Genomic DNA, 21,362 nt, shown 5'->3' with positions numbered 1-21,362 from the left:
TGGCACAACTTGAGGCCATTTTCCCTCGTCCTAGATGTTTCAGTTCACTGGTTGGTGTTTTACCGGAGCCAGAAAGCCCGTTCACAGGCATATGCTTGCAGCCATTCAACTGTTCCCCCAACACCACCACGCACCGGCCGTTGCCACTTGGCGCTTGCTGGCGAGGATCCCTCTCGCAGCTTCCCTAGGGATGAAAATCCTCACTGCCCGTTCTTACATCACGCTAAACCTCTTACATCGCACTGAACCTCTGTGCTTTCCTAGCGCTGCCACCTTCACCTTCGTTTCTGCCGCCGAGCACTGGCACATTTACAGAGCTAGGAAGCAATTTCCCCATCAAAATAGTTATCAAACTACAATTGCTTGTGAAATTAAATAAATTACAAGTCCTTATACACTAAATAGAAAAAAAAAAAAAAGGGAAAAAAAAGGAAAAAAGAAAAAAAGACCACTGTGATGGCTCCTTTGCTTATAAAGGTACTCACATACAGTTGTGATCCAGTCTTGCAAGGTGCAACCTGAATGGGAATTAAAGGCGGTCAGACACGGCAGAAACAGTCCTTTAATGAATCGTGAGGAGTAACCAGCTCCCTGCGAGTCGCGGCAGATCCTCATGGCGGGGTTAGCGCGGGCTTGACAGGATTTTCAGCGCGTAACAGACAAGGAAATGCCACCACCGTTTAATCAGTCAGGATATACAGTTACAAGGCAACTTAAAGATCCTCATTTGTCTCAATTTTCAAACCCAGGATTCACCCCCCGCAAGTGAACTGCCAGCTCAGCTTGCGTAAGGGCTTTTAACCGCATCTTGCAGCTCTGCCTGGGAGCACTTTAGATTCTGATCAGTGTGAATTTAAAGCAAGAAGAATAAACACTCCAAGCCAGAGCTACGCACTTGTGGTACCAAGCCCGGCAGCCTCAGCAGTCGGCGGCAGGCGAGAATCATTGAACGGTGCAGAAATGCCAGATGTCGCAGGGTGAGACAGTATAGCAAAGCCCATAAATACTCAAAATTATTTTTCCAGCATACATTTGTGATTCATAAAATGTGGGACCGTAATGAATTTCAAACGCCACATAAATGTTCAAATACAAGATTTTTCTCTGCGCTTTCATAATGTTTTAACAATTTATGTCTGGCTTGCATAAAGTTCGCATTTAACTTGCAAAGGTGTGACTAAAACCCCAGGCTTTTAACCAGAATTACTGAATAAAAAATAACGACTGCATTTTCAACTTTTTTTCCAAGTGAGAGGTGCTGTAAGGCCACAGTATGTTAGAGCCGCTCCAGCGAGGGCGGGAGAGGGGGCAAGTTTTTCTCTGAAAAATTTTCAGAGCCGCAAAAGCTTTTGAACGAGGAATCCCTCTGGGGCAATGAACTTCATCTGACAACGTGAAGGAAGCACAAAAAAGAAAAAAAGTGCCTGTTCCCCAGCATTTGAAATGTGGGAACATTCAGTAAGATCTTTATTTTCTTTTTAAATACCGGCCTTTTCCATCTGACACAGACGAGGTTTGCTAAAAGGCAGACCTGGGATCCTGCCGCATGGCTCCTGGGGTCGGCGTAGCTCAGGGGCATCTTCCCATCTTCCCAAACCCCTTCTGCGCTTACGCCACGGGCACGGGTCCATGCAGTTGCAACTCCTACCCCCGACAGACCAGCGATGTGTCCCCACTCCAGCTACGGTTTGCAAGATAACCCCCTTGTTATGACTAATTCAACCTCTCCTCCCCTTCCCAAATCACAGCATTCCAATAACTGTCTTAACCAAGACAGGAAAACATTTCAGGACAAACTAATTTAAGTCCTAAAAGATACCAAACATCACCAATTCTCATGGTTTTCATGTGTAAATAGGTACTTTTAAGCCACCTCTCTACTGTAATCTCCAGATGCCATTAATGTATTTTGAAACACGTTGTGAAGTAGGAACTATTAAGAAGGCTGAAGAAAACGCTACGTTTTAAGATTTAGACCTTCAGTTCAACCAGGACTAGGGAAAACTTGAATGGATGTCAGTAACTCTCAAAGGGGGTTTATATTTTTCTATCTTGCTTTTGCGTTTCCTCTTCTTGGAGATGCATCGGGTATTCTGCAACAAGTCGTCCCAGGGACAGTACAGGTTCTCAAAAAAAGCCTATACACAAATATGATCTAGGACATCGACAAACACAATCAGACTGTGGAGTGCACTGAGAAAAAAAGCTCTTTGGAACATCAACCGTAACATTTCAGAAGTATAGTATAATCACCATCAGTGTTCTAACACTTGTTATCAAGAATTCTGATTTACAAATACACATTTGTGATCATTTGATCTAAATTACATCGTGTAAATTACTAATATTTCAGGTCTGCTATTAACTACTACAGTTGTAGCTGAGCACGCCATGGATGGACAACAACGCACAGTACTTGGAAAAGTACAGAAGCATGACCCAAACTTCAAAACCACAGAAAAACCTGTCAAAACAGGCTGGCAAAAACTTCATTATGTATTAAGCACTGAGCAGCGTTAAATCCGAGCATACCGTGGAAGAATCCATGCGCAGACGTACAAGAACCGTGTGAGCTGAGGGACCAAAACGCACGGCACAAGGATGAGGTGCAAGACAGGCTGCCACCTTCAGAATTAAACTCGACACAAAGAGGTGTTTAAGAAACAAACTCAAATGATTACTTACAAAATGGTTGTGGGTTTGGGTTTTTTTCCCCACGTGTATATGTTTAATGAACATATAATCTCCACTCTTCATTTTTGCTAAAACAGAACACAGGACAGTGCTTAAACCATTTCCTCTGAAATCTAGTTTGGTTATAGAATAAGCAAGTGTTCCAGTATTTTCCCTCAGCACTTTATCATCTCTCTTGTAGACAGGATCATGTTAACCAAAAACTCTACAAAGATAACAAATGTAGAGTCTGCCTTCGCTGTCAGAAACACTTACGGAAAATATTACTGAGAAGAAAATTTCAAGAGCACTTTAATATACAGAATGAGTGGCATAGATTTATGGGGCTTATTTTAAAGAGACAGCCTTTATTTAAAGTACTTTGTTTTGTAGATCTTATAAAGTAAACATTACAATACTTTTTCAGAAATATATTAAAATTGTTTAAATTTAAAAGGCAATTCCACTGGCTGATGGATATTTTTAAAGGAAAAAAAAAAATCTAACAGAAGCAGGCAGCTCAGCTAAAACTAAATTTTAAACATTCTGTTTTGTCATTCCATCTGCTTCAAAAAATAAACAAACAAAAGAGAAAGACATTTTTCACCCAGACTTCCTTTACAGCAATAAGGCAACTCCAGGAGATCTGAACGAGCTTCTTGGAGATTACAGATACTGTAACTGGCTGCTCCTCATGCTTTATAACACCCAAAGGTGCAACTATCCATTAATCACAAACACATTTGTGCATTAAAATATAAAACTTAAATTACAGATTTTAAAAATATTACTAATAGACTTCCCTATCATAAAATGTTTTACATTTACAGTACTTGGAACTATTTCAGTTCTGGGTTGATGAGGTTTAAGCAATTTACCACTGCAAGAGTTAGCCTCCGGAGCTCACAAACAGCACAACCCAACCAGGGGCAGCAATAGTCGGTAGAGTCATAGTGCAAATCAAAATAAGGAGTGCAGAATTGCACTAGTTGTTTACATTTCTAAAATATAAATGAACAAGACGAGATCTTATATTGTACATGCAATAAATTATAGTAAGCATATGACAACGGGGCTGGGGCGTTCTACAATTTTAGCTGGTGTACCAGAGTTGAAGCCTGTGAAAGATAGGACTCTGTAAACAAAACATTTCAAAGCTCTGTTCTCATAGCACTGGAACTATGCTTTCATGCTTTGTACTTCTGCTTCCCCGTCTCGCTGATCACACAGATGTGCTGAAACAAAATAAAATAAAAAGGCTCCTGTTAGAAAAGTAACATAAGTGACCGATGTTTTACGTATGTATTCAATAAAGCACTTCTGAAAAAAATACGAGCATGCCAGACATGTTTCAGTACAGAAGAATCTTGTGATACTGTTTATGCAGAACAACTTAAGCAGTTTTTTTTTCCCCTAAAAATCTCAACATTGCCTTCTTTCTCCTCCCTCTAATTATTCCACCCAGTATCTGATGTAAGGTTGGTAAGACCCAGATGAAGAAGTAATAACTTAGAATAAAAAGTGAACCCCTTTTAAATGCCAAGGTCTCTCTTCTCTCGTTCTTACATAACTAAGCAAATGCACTTATTTGTCATAGACATCTGGTAAGATAAGAAACTTCACACAAACTTCACATTATTTCAAAGTTGACAGGAGATGTATAGCCTCCATTCTGCATGTAGCAAAATAAATTTTAGTTTCTTAAGAGCTCCAAAACGCTGTCCTGCTGCTCTAGGGTTTGCTCTCATCGTTGCATCACCAGTGGAACAGATTTGCACATGAGGCATGATTTACAGAGGAGGGAGAGTGATGTGAGAGACTTCCCTTCCTTCCTCCTCCCTAGTTTTAAACGGACAAAAACATACGGGAAAAATTACTTACGTTCAAATCTCTAAAGTATTCATTGTAATCTAGGGCGTATCCCACAACAAATTTGTCTGGCACTTCAAATCCAACAACTGAAAAAGACCATAAGTCACCACTATGTTAGAAAATAACTTCCTAGAGCTCACTAGACCTTTTTACAGAGACAATCTGGAATTTTACAGATATGTATGCATCCTAACTCACTTTATTTCTTCCACTCAAGTATCCTCAGATTAATATTTGAGCTATTTTAAAATTTTAACTTACTTTGTTGATTTATTTCATCAACTCAAGCAAAATTAAATAGATGTATTTATTGGTTCCCACGCAGCAGCATGGTGCTAGCATGCAGTCTGCAAGAAATGAATGGAAGCACTTAAAACAGACAGGGTGTTATTATCGGAACATAAAATTCCTTGAAAATTTCCTGCAACTTTGTAAACACGTAGAAAAAGAGCTGATACTTCCTGGTGCTTCCTGCATGCTTGATGCGCCACTGCAGCAGCAGTGGAACTGGTGAGCGCAGCACAAGTCAGCCTCATGGCACCATTCGAAAGGCAGCACCTCTGGGAGCTGGCCCTGCGCCTCGGGTAGGGCTGCAGGAAGGGTACCCAAAGGCGTAATGAGAAGGCAGGTTCAGTTGTCAGCTCCTTCAAAACTATGGGTGTGCAAGTCCAAGGAGACTCTCCCTGAAGGGCTGGGAGAGCGAGCACAGCATAATGTGAATATCAGAACCACAGCTACTGCAGGGAAACCAATCCTTCACCCAGATGAACTCCACTCTCGTGACTCGCAGGCCATGACCTGATAGGCAGGAATACGCTATGACTGCAGGACAGCTCTGCTAAACCACATCTTAGACCCTGATCCCTTGGTACAGAGAACAGTGAAGAGCAAAGGGCACTCTGTCCTTCACAGAGTCACTTGCAGGTTTCAGAAACAGATAGGGGATTTTGTTGAGTTGCATTGGCTTTTTCTTCTCCCAGAGAAGCTGCCTAAAAAGAGCGCATCAGCTATTCCACAGATCATCTGAACGGCTCTAGCAGGACAGTTTGCGGGTGGTGAAGCAGTACCAGTCCAACCTGTCTACACACACTATAAAATGACATAAAGCATAAAGTAATATAAAATTTCCAAACGTCTTTCTCCCCTCATGCTAAAATGAAAGACGACTGAGCACAAGAAAGCTGCATGGTTTTTCTCTCCCTGGCTACAATGAGACTCCATAAGAAAAACAGGGAAATAAATCATATAATTCAAAGGAAAGGCTGTGTGCATTTTTGGAAAAATTAAGGCGATGTTTAGCATCTACTTGGCCTCATAACACAGGGATAAAACAGAGGCCCAGCCATTACTGCTTTGTTGTCTCTTCTTTCAGAGCTCACACGTCCTGCACTGAACAGGTTGTCTCTGTGGACAGATGGCAAAACAAGTCATCTGCTGCAAGATGCTCAAAAGGAAGACCGTTAACCCAGCTAAGCCTATAATAAGATCTCAGGAATGAGGGGCATCCTTGACCGAGGGGAACACCTCAATCAAGCTTTTAAGGCACTGAAAAATTACAGTTCCAGAAAATTATACAATCTTGGAAAGGAGGAGTAAGAGGATGTGATTCTGCTGCTAAATTCACTCCACTTCCATAGTGAAAGTACATGGTCCCAGTTAAGAGCAATTTAGCCTCTGGAACAGGGTTAAAACACATAGCCCTTCCCCAGGCAGGAGGAGCCGTCACTCTGGTACCACTGTCTGCTCTGGATGCTATTCCTTTCTTTATCATCTTGGGACAGACAGGAGAAGACAAGAAGAGAGTAATTCAGATGCCTAGACATAACTGGTTTTGTGCCAATTTATGCATCTTATCACTGTAAACTTTTATCAGACCTGTTACCCTGTGTAGTCCTCCTACATTCCTGGGGACATCCAAATGGCATGAGGTTTAGACACCCGAGTCACTCCCAAAAGCATCAAAGGTGAATCCAGCAGATTCTGCTGACCAAAGCATGGGTCTACATGCAAGCGGGGAGAATTTGCACATGAAAAGGGTCTAACCCAGACCAAAATACCAAAGTTTGCTTTTCATATAGTAAAATATTACAAAAAGTTAAAATCAGACCAAATCCAGATTAACTCTGTCAAAATACATTCCAAACATTTTAAATCCCTAAATAAGAGCAAAATCTATCATGAATCATTAGTGAAAACTTATTTGGAATATCCTTGGGCTTTGACCAAAGGGTACACAATACATTGACATACTTTTAAAAATTAATAATTGTTGTCAAAAAGTCACTTACAGTCTGGTCGATATCCCACACTTCGAGGAGTTCTTTTTACCAACAAACTGTCAAATAAAACCAATGTAAAACTGAAACATGGAGAAGCAACCAGGTACAAATATATGAGCCTGTTTTGATGACAGACAAGCTGAATTTGGCCTAAATGTGCATAACTACACAGATTTTAATCTATTATTTTTTTTATTTGCAAGTGCAGCTGATCATGACAAAATTAAAACTTCCTAGAATCATGAATGGTTCACAGCCTTAAGGACAACGGGTCTGCAAGAAAGAGGCTAGAAAATACCGATCTGGATGGATTTTCTTTGTGAAAAGTGACTTAATGGGGTTTTATGTGTGTTAGGAATTGCAGGCGCAATTTAGCTTATAGGTAAAAAAGCAACAACTTGGGATCTGGCCAGACCAACTGAGCTCTTTTCAAAAGCATTAGTATTATGGAGCAAAAGTTCAGCTGCTTAAATGCAACCTCAGTTGCACTTGTGCAATGTGTCCTCAACTGCTTTTTTACTGGCAGCACTACTTCCCTCCGTAAAGAAAGTATAATTGCCTCTGATGATCAGATGATACAAACCAGCTCCACTTTTCCAGAATTAATAGTCAGAGGTGTAAAAAGCACGGAGATACAGAGTTGGGGGGTTTGTAGTAGAGAAAAATGCCTTGCTGGTTTGATTCACTCGTTATTCAGTTGAGCACTTCCACCTCTTGGAAGACAACCCCAGCGGGCCTGACATTTGTTTGTCTGTGCCATACAGAGACTTTGGCAGGATAAGAAAAGGTGGTCGATGGCTGAATGTAAAGACAGAGGTCAGCATAACTCTGTGCACTGAGCACAGATCTCCTTCCCTCCTGAATCACCCCAGAAAGCAGGGCTTAATTTGACAGAGTCACGCTTTCCTTTTCAGACAGTTACTAAAACTTCTAGTTGTGAGACCTGATTTTTGACAGTTGGTGTAGGATTTGATCAAAGAAACCCCAAAATCATATTAACATTAATTCACATCTCCCTGCAACAACGGCTTAATTGTCAGAAAGAAAGGAGAAAAAAAAAAAAAAAAAAGAGTGAGTCAAGGAAGTAACTAAGAACATCACATTTAAGGCTATCTAGAATGATCATGTTTACCTGCTCAGGTCTTTGGCAGACCCAAATTACTGCACAAGGTTTAAACAATGGGAAACTGGACTTTGCTCATATTATGTTATATTCATGATGTACACTGCAGTGTTGGGGCATTATTCAGTGACAAATATGTAAAATTTGGCACACTTAATCCAGCCAGGGAAAAGTCCTCAACAACCTCACCTTCAGCAGGTCACCTCCAGATTATCAGCAAGAAGAGCTGTTCTCGTACATCTAACAACTACTTTGACATTGTTATGGCAACACAACTGATTAGATATTACACACAGCTCTGCTTTATCTCTAATCCCCAGCAACCATTATGCTTTTATTGTAAAATACACAACCACAGCATAGCAGCGTAAAAGATGCAATTTAAAAAGAAGTAGGAAGAATGTTGATATTGGTTAATAACGTGATATTATCCTCAACATTTCTTGTTAGTTTTAAGTTATTTAATTATAAAATATTTTGAAACTAATTGATTAAAGATGTAACTAAGTAGAAAAGCCTGGAAGAGCATATGGCCGGGCTACTCTCACAGAATGACCTCTAAAGCTCAGCTGCACTACACAAAGAATAATGTTAGTGTGCAAAATTCTGCAATTAAAGAAGAAAAACTAAAAAAAAAGTCTCCATTGCACAGGTACACCACTGCAGTACACTGAAGTTGCAGATACCGCAAGCAGAAACAAACATTTTTGGATAGATACTGCATATATGTAAGTGACAACCACTGATTTTTCTTATCCCCATCTCTAGTAAAAGTCTGTATTTATGAACTAAGTTTGTGTTGAAAATAGCTCTACCAACTTCAGAGGGTTTTTTTTTTAAGGCCAAGAGATTTAAATTCTTCCATATACTTCTAAACCTGACTTGGGACTTCAGTGGTAAGACACCACAAACCTTACCATAATATGGTAAGGCAAGACATGTACCAGGCATGCACAAGCCATCCCCTTCTGAAGCACTGAAATTCTTCCAGCAGTAAGAGTGGAAAGAACAGTGTTTCTATACGTTTGTTAAGGCTGGTGTTCTCATAACAAGCAAAAGTGCTTTTCGAGTTCCAACAGATCATATAATATATGACTCCTGCAGAAATGTTCCCTCCCATTTCTCTTCCATGGAAATGTATTCTATACCTTTTGTTTTTTAACACTGTCTGTCCTTCTTAAGGTGAAATAGAGCACAAATAATCATTAAAATTTTACCTGGCTACTTTCACCATCTTTGGATTGTACTGCTTAAGTAGAGACAGCAACGTTTTCATTGTTTTACCAGTATCAATTATATCCTGAAAATAAAAATCTCAAGTAAGAAAGAATACTAAACGTGTCAAGAGTAGCATTTTAAAGTTTCTACCATAGAAATTGGTCATCCGCAATAGCTTGAAAATATGCCAAACTACTGTTCATAATCAAATATAGGTGACGTAACACTGTGCTGTGCTTACACAACTCTGCTCAGTAAAGTGATCACACACATTAACAATAGTTCTTAATTGCTGTGGATAAGGATGACTGAAAGCAGTTACTGAACTATGGCCTTCTTGGCTCTTTTTGGAGATTTTATGGCTTGTGCTCCTCGCAGCTATTAAACAAACAATGTTTAATTCAAATATGGTAAGAGTAACATCAGTCTTGCCATCGAGCTCAGTTACAGACAAAGTAGGAAGTAGGAAGGGAAAATAGGCAGAACAACCCATTACTGCAGTTAAAGAAAAGGGAGCGTACTTTACATTACAGATCCAAGAAACAACCAAAGAAATTGCACTGGGAATATCTGGGTGCAGTTCTAAAGTCCATAAAATGAATTTTGACACACCATTTTAATTCCATCCACTGTACATATAAGCAGAAAAAAGAATATATGGCTTACAACTGAAGCATCAGCAATGGACTCCTCATTTGGACTGAAATAATCACACGATCTTTAGAGGGACAGTCCTTACCCTGGCCTGAAATCAAAGCTATTTGAAGGGAAGGAGGTAAATAGCACAGAAGCAGCAATGTCCTGGTTTCAGCCTATTTTCCCATGACTCCCAATTAAAATAAAAATCAAACAAAAAACTCAGAGCACCCATCAGCTGTACAGTCTTTAACACTTCATGCTTTTAATAAACGCAAGAGAAATTAAAGACATAGAGATATATAGACAAAAATAAAAGTTCATGAATAAACAGAAGTAGCTACTTCCATACTCCAAATTAAAAATAGAACTTATTACTGATTTTGTAGTGTGTGATTATCTTTTTATTGGAGGTGAATCTCCATTTTGTTCAGGCTGTATAGAAAAGCCTAGTGCACTGGTGCACAAGATATTAAACCTACAACAAATGCGCATTTTTATTGTTTGACGGTTAAAACTGTAATCGGTAAAAGGGTTCGTATTTGACAGTGCGTAAGACAAGTCACTGGATAGATGACTCACTGACAAAGGAGAAACTAACCTAGTTAGCTGTCTGGGATTTTAAAGACATACATTCATCTGAAATGGAGCAGATACATAATTAAATGCAGCTGCCTATCTGAAGCAAAATGTACTTCAAAGGACACCACTGGTCACACAGATGACTGCTGTATACATACTATTTTGGTAGGAGTTTTGGAACTGAATGTGCTTCCTGTGGAATAACGTAACCTTCTCAAACTTAAAAAAAAACATACATAAAAAACACATTTTGTGAGAGGAAACATCCTTCCCTTTGGCTGCTGAATCAGTTGCCATAGCCGTTTTGTTGCTTACAAACACGCCATTTCCATTATTTGGAGCCTCAAGACATTATTAGATGGCACATCCATTTTTCCTGTCTACTGCTGCTGCTTCCCGATCCTGAAATTGGCAATCTTACTCAAGAACATCCTTTGTCAAAGCGATACTTACTGAGCATAAGCAACACTGTCCATCAAGAAAGACGTACGAAAACAAGAATTAAGCAACAGTACTTACTAGGAAATCAAACTGACGTGTACTGTACCTGGTATCATCCAAAGAACCACAAGACAGAGGAATGGAAATTTAGCAATTGCAAAATGCTAATTAGGAATTAACGTTTTCTATATCACTATTCTCTAAACAAATTATATACAGAGACATTTGGCTTAGATCTGTTTTTCACATATTTTAGGGTATTCCTAGTAGGAGCCTCTTTTTACCCCTGCAGTTTCATTTCCTAGCTTGCTGTTACAAACTCAGAACAGTAATATGCTTAATATCACTTTGTTCAGGCTACATTTTAAAATTTAAAAATAAAATAAAAAAAAAAAAAAAAGAGACAGATATTTTAGAATTGACAGAATCCCAGAAAATTGAAAGTAAATTTTACATGGATATCTTCCTTGTTAAATTTGGCAATTGAATGCAATTTGAGAATTCAAAACACAGATCATTTCAGATTCAGAGCCCACTCGCAAAATTCAGGCCTGGAATCAGAAGCTGGAAGCCTTGAAACCAGAAACTAAAGGTTTTCTGGCTTAAGAACAAATTCTATAAGAACTCTTTTAGCAGTCACACATTAGAACTTCAAAGTGAAACAATACTTCAATACTTACTTCTACAATCAAAACATTCTGGTGGGAAGAAAAGAGGAAAAAAAAAGAAAAATCAGTTAATATCTATGAAGAATTTGCCATTTCTTTTTTATATATATAAGAATCTCTAACACATTAATTTTCATTGCAGTTAAATATCTGTACCACCATTTATGTATGCTTACACGTGCAACAGCAAATTCTATGTAGTTAACATTTCTGATGCTCTAATAACAATTAGCAGACAATGAGATTCTCCTTTATGTCTCATGCTGAGTACAAATTGGTCTTTAAATAACTTAGACTTCGAGAATTCTAGATATATGCAAAAGAGATCACGCATTCTTGTAATGCGAAGAGTGTCACTACAGAGGCACGTACAATTCTGTCATACCTACATCCTTGATATTGAACTGTGACATACATGCCTTACAGATCACGTATGTGTAAGGAGAAGGGGAAAGTAGTGTGTTCCGACGGAGCAGGAGGCACCAATGCTTTAAACCCAGACATCTGGCTCAATGAACTCCACAGAGTCACTGGAGAAAAGCAGATTCCCAATTTACGTTCTCCCATTTCCTTCTCCCTTCGCTGCCTGTAACAGGCACCTCAGTTCCTAACCTGGGCTGCATGTTACACATCTTGACAATATGAATTCCCATCACTACTTCGGTGAAATGCCAATACAGCAAATAAATAAAGCTGCTCTCTTTTAAAGGTAGTTTGTAGACAACTACTCACACAAAATTATTCTTCTCAGGCACTGCAGAAAAACAGATCTAAAACTTGCTGATACTAAAAATGGTAAATAGGGGCGGGTTTTTTTGTTAAGTTCAGACTAAACTGATGGCTTTGGTGGGGCTTATCCTCTCTACTAGTATACAGTGGCGAATATTTAAATGAAACTCTTCCGTTTTCATTTTTTTTAAACTCTATAATCACCACACACTAAAAAAGCAGCCTTAAAATCATGCAGGTATGCGGGTCCTTTAGTGGCTTTGTTTGTTTGTTTTTAAGCACACAAAAAGCCATACCTTTCCAGTCAAGGTTGAGAGGTCATCCCCACCAATGACTTTTATATCTCCAGTTGACTGATCATTCTAATAAGAAAGAGGAGGGTGAGCATTAGCATTACCAGAATTAAAGTCATTTTTCTTCCAGTAAATACCAGAACTGCAGAGTACATAACCAGTGAATGTTAATGCTTTTAGAAACACGGCACTAACAGCATCTATTAACTAAGAAATTAAATGATCAAATGCAAAGATGGTATTTCAGATTAAAGATTGCTTGACAAGAGATCTGCATAAATGCAGGCACCATCTCTCATCTGTGACCATTATATATACATATGTATCTAAAAAGATATGATTTGCTATGCATTCCCTACAGATATGGAAATAAGACAAAAAGCACTTCAGTTTCCAAGCTGCATGCTGCTATATAGCTGGTAATTTACATTTGAAACTTTAATGCTTCAGAAGGCCTTACTCTTTGAATAAGAACAAGCAATCATAACAAAAATAGCCAGCAAACAAGGCACAGATTAATATTTAAAAATATAAGCTACAAAAATAGCCAGAAAAGCTTATGTTTGCCTAGTTTACAACAAATATTAGTAACGATCAAATTACTTCCTACAGTAATTGAATAGCAACGTAGTTACACCGTCACTACAACACAGCATTTTGCTTCAGTAAAACTAAACTTTGAGACAAAGGTAAATGAACCGTTATATAAGAAAGTTAGAAACAGCTGCCAGGAGTGCTTCACAGATCTTTGCAGTTTATTTAAAGTCATTCAACTGACTTTCAACCTTGACAGTGTCTCACAGTTCATATTGGATGAGATATGCTTCTTATTGTACTACTTACAGATGATGACATTCTCCTACAATTTATCACTTCAGTCAAAGGTTAATACTGCTTATCAAACTTTATTCTCATCATTCCTTACCACGTCTTCCTTTTAGAAAAATGGTGGCATTTTGCTGCTGCACCTTGAAGCCCAAGCATGCTGCACAACTAAGCAGACACGCAGCAAACCAGCAGTTCCTTCCCAAAACCCAGAACTGACAGATGCAGCAGGGAGGGGACCACGAGGGAACAGACATAGCCATGTACAGCTTCCTGTTTTTACAGCCGTGTGAAGACGGATATTGGTGCTATATGAATTGTAGGCAAAAACTAAAAATGTTACCACAAAAAAGGGGAAACAAATGATTTAGAGAGGCACACACCAAGTACACAGTAAGTAATACCGGGATGATATTAAAGAGAAAATGTATTAAAATCCTTTGGACAGTGTCAACAGTCTAGAATAAAAAAGTGCTGACAGCTCTAGGCAAGTAAAAGCAGGTAAAACTGAAGAGATACTTTTTGTAATAATTTATTGTTTGGTTTTTTTTATGTTGTGTCATAGGAATCTTAAAAGAAAAGTATCTTTTCAGTTTTACCCCATATGTTTTAAAGAAAACATTAGTTTGAGTTATACCACTCTGAAATTACATGCACACAAGTGCCATGTTGCATTACTATAAGGAACATTCATTTTTGATAAATAGTCAACTGCTTCAGTGCTTCTGTAACAGCGCAGACAATAACTAAACTGAACAGCATCAATGTCACTGTGCTGGAAAAGTCCAAAACCAAAGACGTCCAAAATGACTGCTGCTTGACCCAGTAGATACACACATCTAAGGAATGCCTGAGATGCTGGCTAGATCAACCACAAAAATGCGATTCAGTTAAGCACTGTATTCATAAAGCTAAAGGACACTCCCTGTGTTCACCCTATCTTAAAATTATCTTAAATGGCAGCTTCTTCAAGCTTTTCCTCATTTATGTTACAGGATTCTCTTATCTATTCCTAGACTAACAGGGATTTCATCCTCCTTCCATGGAAGGATGTAAAAAACCGTAATTCCTTACAAAACAATGATGGAGAAAGATGTTACAGGTATTTGTTCCATTAAAATTACATGTACAGGTGACCCACTCTTACTCCTTGGCACATGCATAAGGTCCCGTTCCTGATGACCTGTCTGGCCACAAAGCAACACGCTACACTCAAACACCACCACCACAAAACTGTAGGTTACTGCAAACCTTTGGATTATGTTTATTAAAGTAAAGTATGATGATCAGGAGAGAAAAAACAATCTAACCTACAGAAACTTTCCTGCTCCTTTCCACCAAAATTGCTACACTTTTTAATGCAAAACGCAAATCTTCCTTGGCATATAAACCTGCATTCCTATGCAGGTACTGAGTTCCTGAGCAATTAAAAAGCAGTTAAAGAATTTCCAACACTGGTTGTAACCAGATTTCCATTGGAAAGAGCTTTGTTTAATAATTAAGCAATGTTTTAATTATCTTCAGGAGCATTATTTCTGATTTCAGTACTGGTAAGACTTTAATGCTTTCTGGTTTAACACATAAGAGTTTTACTGTTTAGATCTGTTTTCGCTGCCTCCCTGTTGTCACTGCTGGAAAACAATAATGCTTTACAAGATCCTAATTACTGACTCAAGTGACTCCAAGATCACCTTTTAAAAAGGCATTTTAAGTTCCTTACAGTATTTGCTATAAGGCTTGGTTAACAGAGATCTTTCAGAATACTGCTGTGACCAGCCTAGCCAGAGTTTACTCCACTATTTTCTCAAGTGAGAGTGCAACACATCCACAGTCTTTTGGCTGCCCTTCATGACTACATAAGCAACATTTGCTCATTTCCAGGTTTAAATGCAGGAGACTGGTGAAAAGCCGTTCTTCTTGTACCACAAACAAAATAAACTGTTTGTCAAGACTACCGAGATCTGGGTCTGTTCACAAACACTATCTTTCCATTTCTTAACAGCTTGCCAGATCATTAAAATTCATCTGTAAGGACTCAGAAAGCTGGAGCTACGAGCAAAGTTTAATCACAGCTTGATCATGTCAGTATTCTTAGAGAATTATTTTTGGGTGCAGAACAGTATGAACTTTGCATTGCAACACAAAAAAAACCCCATACGCTTGTAAATATTAAATGATCAGTTTGAAACAAGAATAGAACCTCAATTACATCAATTTCGGAACCATTACACAAGTTCAGCTGCTTTGTTTATGTGACCAGGGTATTTTTAACATCTTTTATCCAGTCTGTAAAGGCAGGCATCGTGATCTAGTAATCGCATCCAAAAACAGCGACAAGAGAGCTAGCTCCACTTTTGACTGTCCATTACAGTGTATGATGGTTTTCACATCACTAAACACAGATCCCTCCATCTAGTAAAGCACAGATAAAAACTACAGAGCGGATTTAGCATTCTGACACTATTAATGATGGAAGACCCAGTCAATCTGTTACATACGTGTTCATGTTAGGACAATCTTATCCAGTCTCTCAAGCTATGCAATCTAAACGACATAAGTCTGGATATTAATAACCACCTAGAAGAGCCCACAGAAATGAAATGCTCGTAAATACTGTAGTGGAGGCATCAGGTAACAGGCGCTCCTCACTCATCTAGAACAAGAAAACATTCTTTTATAGAATTGGCTGACAAAACCAAAAACTCTGAAGCCAACACCTCAAGGAAAACATTCTGCTTCGACAGCTTTCAGTCCAAATTTCTGTGCTTTTCTCTTCATCTACTTGTTTTTACTACAAAACCAGGCTCTTAATTTCCATGAAACCTATTTTGCTGCTCACTCCACCATTAATATCAAGGCATGGTAGTTCTGGGGAACAATAAACAAAAGCAGCTATAGTAAAGAAATGAACCAAAGCATGCCTAACACCAGCATGAGCAAAGAAAACATGCATATAGTAAGACAGCCTTGCTTTTTAAGTTTTTTTTTGCAGGTGTTTCAAACCATTTCTCAAAAACCTTTTTCTAAGTTAGTCAGAATGTGGAGAGAGTGAAAGGGTGTAGTCTTTACACTGTTTTTTAAACAAGACAAGTAAGTTATTGGAAGTGTTCCTTAAAGAAACCAGAAGATAAGCAATTTCCTCACCAAAAAAAGGTGAGAGCCATCATTTCCTATTCTTTAACATATTATCCTGTAATAGACATATTCTGCTTTCTGTTGTGGATTTTACAGGCAGAATATTATGGGCATGTGGCAGCTTAGTGGTTAAGAGGACTGGTGGCAGACCCTGAATCTTTTGGGGGGAGCAGAAGGAAAGGGACAAGCAGCTGTCGCCCACTGATCTAAATACACTGCACAAACCCAGAGAACGCCTGGTGAGATACAACCAAAGGCTGGCACGAACCTTTCTGCCCAGCCTTGCCTGCTCGTTAAAGAGCATAGCTAAATTACTGCCTCGTGTTCAGCAAACAGGAACGTGGTTTCCAGGTAACCCCTAGACGGCCAGCCGTGTGTATGCCTCAGGCAGCCAGGGCTCATCCTGCAAATGGACTTGACCAAAGCCTCATGCGGTTCTGGGCTTCGCCATGAAATGTTAACAGATTGCTCAACAGCAATCATGAATGTTCTTCGACAGTCCGAGCTAAGTCTGCAAGTAACTCCATCTCTGGTTTCACAGTTTAATGAAATGAAGGATGAGGTTGAGTTTCCAATTTAGTAATCTCTATTTTTTTCTACTGGAATAGGCACTCGTCTACAACTGTGACAAGTAGCCTATACTGCTGACTTGAATGCAAAGCTGCTGAGACAGAACTAACAGCGTAACCGTACAAAACAATTTACTCAAACACTCTAAACTGAAACAAAACCATGTAATAATTTCCATGCTACAGATGGTCTTACGGAACAAAGCATAAACACCATCCTGAAAACACGAGACTGTGCTGTCGGTCAGTCCGGAAGCGTGCAGTACTAACACACATCTGCTTCTTCCTTTGACCTCCACAACACAACCTTGTGCTTCCTTCCATAAAACTTACATGTTACCCCACGTTACAGAACGTTCAATTTCCCTATAAAGTTAAATCCTTCTGTTCAGAATGAAAATATTCTCCAAAAATGTAAATCCAAGGCAACCTATGCCTAGTCTTGAAAAGGTAAAGCCATATTCAGTGGCCACTAATCACGAATCGAGGTTTACGAATCTAGTTATTTCCTCAAGGCCAAATACAATTAATTTTGTTGATTGTTTGGTTGAGCCAAACAAAAGATGAGACAGGGAACTCGGCTATAACCGTCTTTGCAGCTTTCAAGTCTTCCGGTCCAATGAATAATGTCTAAGCCACATAAAAATTCCTAGAATTAAATGTTTGTAACCATAGCTGCAGAAGAATCCTTTGTATTATTCTAGAGCTACAGCTTTAAAGACAGGGTAGTGGGCAGAAAGGAAACTGTTTAACAAGTAAAGGACATGGAAAGGATCTCTCTGCTCTTGCACAAGGATTTTACTGGGCTGCGGAGACATCATGGTCTAAAAGAAAACATTATATAATAAGGTAGAGAAAGAGTAAATTAGCTTGTAAATTAATCCCATTGACTATCGGTTTAATATTAGCACATTCTGGCAGTAACAATATTAAACTACCTCTGTTAATAATTTGTAGTCAAATTTATATAAAAATTGCACATGACCACGGAGATACTTACACAATAACTCTTCAACCTAATGAAGTCGACAGTCATGGGGATTGATTTGTCACTGTTTCTGTTCAGTGCTTTGATGTAGTCTAATAAATCAGCAAAAAATTTATAGCCACCCTTGAGTACACAGAGTGCTACAATGTGGTGTCCTCCCATGCCCTTCATAATTTCTCGTGCCAGTCTCTCCGTCCTATACAAAACCAAGAAAGAGTTAGCTGTCGTAACACATTTCATTTGCTTACTACTAGAGCAGCAGCATTTTATACTGCTAACAGTAGCAAACACGTGCAGCAAACTTGGAAACACATTTTGCTTAGAAATATTTGCCTGCTCCTTCAGTCGCTTTTACATGTTACTGCTCAACAAAGTTTTGCTTTTCAAGGTTAATCTAACAGTAGCACTGCCAAACGCCTTTGTTTTCATACGTCACACTCAGCCAAAGCAAATCCTAACACCCTGAAGCTGTTTCACTGTCAGGTATGTGACACAGGGGCGTGTTTTCTCCTTCCAAAGATAGGTTCAGCTCCCATGCAAAGAGCAATGTAAGCTAACACAACCGAAAAAGCAGTAGCCCTCACTAAGGAGGAAGAAAACTCCCAAATTGTAAACTGAAGAGTTTATTTGCCAAGCTACAATGCCAGAAATTTGTCCTAACTGCAAAATACAATAGCAACAAAGCAGAACAAGACTGCACCGTTTTTCTGCAAGCATTGTTTCTAAATTTATCTTGTAATTTATTTTGGAAAGCATGGTATGTATTCATTGTGTGCCAGCTGACAGCAGGTTTCTCAGAGAAAGCCTACCATTATAAACTTTATATCAATTACTTAATGACATGTACTTTGTCCATTTTAATTCCTCTATGTGGACTTCCAGTGCAAAGTTTTTAGAATACTTAACAAAAAAAAAAGTATAGGAATGTTTATTATATCTAATCAGACAGGACCACGCAAAATCTAGATGCATTCCTATTCACAAGATCTCCGGGAAGATCCAGCCAGCACCACTCTTAAGCGGCTGTGCGTCTCCCACAGCTGCTTCGCTGAATTTGTTGTTCATTCTCTTAAGGTGAACTAGCAACTGGCAAACACAAAGGAAAACAAAAATGCTGTGCAGGCTTCTGAACCCACTTCTGATCACATCAGACAAAATTTCCACAGTGCATCACAGATTTCAGCAACCACAGAAGTGACAGACGGGTACCTGCAGAGGCTAATGTCTTCCCCAGAAGGTGGAAGAACATTGGGTATTACTTACCTACCATACGAACATGAGAAAGTCTAAGGTGATGTGATTAATAATTTACTTTTATTAACATCCTAAGGAAATTCAAGAGCCCAATTGTTTTCAGACTGAACTGGCACAACAAATAACGTCTTCTAATTAGGTTTTAAGAAGGTAAAACATCAAAGAAACACTGGAAGGTCATAGATTGCTACGTACCACAAAATTTTGCTTGAGAATTACGACAACTTTCCAAACAACAGCATAACTGTAAATGTACAAACTCTTAGAAGCCAAACAAGAAAGAGTTAATTACCACTTATACTTCTTAGTCTCTAATTAAATGTAATCTATTTAGACGGTCACCAGGCAGCAAAACTATCACTGGAAGATTGTTTATTCCAGTGCCATGGAAATCAGCTGGAGCAGCGTGCTGTCTGAAGTCAAACCAACCTGTCCATGATGAGCCCATGAGGAATATAGACTTTTTCCAAATCATCTGCATAATGTTTAGGTATGCAGAACAAGTCCAGGTCGTAACCTTGTTCATCATCGCCAATCTGAAAAGGAAATAAGGTGAGATTTCTACAATGCCTTATAGAAAGTCTGTGGTGAGAAACTGCAAGTCCTTTGCTTTATTCAGTAAGCTATCAAACCCATTATGCCTATCAGGATCACCTTACTTTCCCCCTCTATAAAAACATTAGTCACGCTGAACACAGCGTAAAGTGTAATCTAACATAACCTACAGTTCACAAGAGTTGCTTGAAATACCACATGAGCTGTTGTAAAATAAAATATGGGGAAGAAATTAAGTTCTAACAACTTTCTCCTACATTGGAAAGCAGAAAATGAAGCAAATATACCTCAATGAATCTCTTTATTCCATTAAAAAAAACCCAATCAACGAGCTTTTTAACACCTTTGATTTTCCTCGTGTAACGCAAAACCTGCATTTGCAATTAAGCAAGCAGGGGCTTTGACATGGACACCTTCCAAATCTCCACAACACCAAATCACAACAAAACACAAGAGCCAGTTTTCAGGACAAGACAAGACAGCTATGCGAGCATGACATGTCATGTTGCTGTGAAGCAAGCCTTCTCAGACCACCACCTGCAAACCGTGGGGGTTCAAGATCTTTCAGAATCTGAAATGAAAGCCCTACTTCAGCAACCTGCTCCGCACGGGCAAATTCCCTCTATGAAACAGCCTGCAATATTAGCAAGTGTATATTAATTAGGACAAGGGATTAGCACATGTATATAATTATACCAAAAGCTGCGGAGGTTCAGGGCATATTGTCGCAACAAGCATCAGGAATAGCCTTCCCTGAACCTTAACCCTGCTGCGACTTGAAAACGACAATGTGTTTTTTAATTACTTCACTCTCTGGTTATGCAGCTGAACGCTACTGCATGTAAAACGAAGTTAAGAATTTCAGAGGGAAAACCAAAGCTTATTACTGACAGTTCACCAGGGCAGGCATTTTAAGTATCCATTCCGGCTACCGCTGCCCTTGCAGGACACGGTCTTATTTTGGTGCCCAAGGAAGCGCTTACCTGGCCTGTGATCAGCCAACTGTTTACACGTTTTTTTTGTTGTGTAACCCCTAATGAGTACTTCACAGGGGGAATTTGATGAGTATTTCACCCTCCCATCCAAAACAGACCCTGTATGGGCTACCCACGCACCTGGCTCAGGCACTGGGTCCCTGCAATCCAGAGCGGGCTGTTATTTTAAGTAATAAGACAGGTCCCTCCCAAAACTCACAGTATTTTCCTGTGGTTCAGACTCATCATTCTATCTAGCCCGTCTGCTAAACCTTCGGTCCTGCATTTGGTAGGGAACGGGCCCTTCCTACAGATTTTATCGGGGTTTTTTTATTGACTGCAGGGATTTAGTCACAACCTCGCGGCCGGCACAGCTCTCAGCCGTAAGTCACCACGTGTATTTCACGAGCACCCGGCACTGCCTTGAAAAAAAAAATTTAAAAAAAAAAAAAAAATGAATGCGAGAGCCTTAGCAAATACGGCAACGATGCAAAAAAAAAAAAAAAAAAAAAAAAAACCCCCCGCGGTCTTTTCCCCAAAAAAACCCC

The 21,362-nt window shown here is 39.2% G+C and overlaps 1 protein-coding gene across 1 annotated transcript; it reads right to left on the bottom strand.

Moving 5' to 3' along the window:
- Nucleotides 1-3,181: 3,181 nt before the first annotated feature.
- Nucleotides 3,182-21,000, bottom strand: HPRT1 (hypoxanthine phosphoribosyltransferase 1; the record flags this gene model as incomplete). The annotated part of the gene is made up of 9 exons (XM_035898503.1): nt 3,182-3,908; nt 4,555-4,631; nt 6,834-6,880; nt 9,165-9,247; nt 11,505-11,522; nt 12,518-12,583; nt 18,044-18,227; nt 19,715-19,821; nt 20,956-21,000. Coding segments are annotated over 9 exons (675 nt in total), but the record flags the coding sequence as incomplete, so codon positions are not given.
- Nucleotides 21,001-21,362: the final 362 nt, after the last annotated feature.

Source organism: Egretta garzetta, unplaced genomic scaffold, assembly GCF_000687185.1.
Source record: "Egretta garzetta isolate BGI_Z169 unplaced genomic scaffold, ASM68718v1 scaffold220, whole genome shotgun sequence".
Classification (NCBI taxonomy): Eukaryota; Metazoa; Chordata; class Aves; order Pelecaniformes; family Ardeidae; genus Egretta; species Egretta garzetta.
This window is presented reverse-complemented; position numbering and strand designations above follow the sequence as displayed.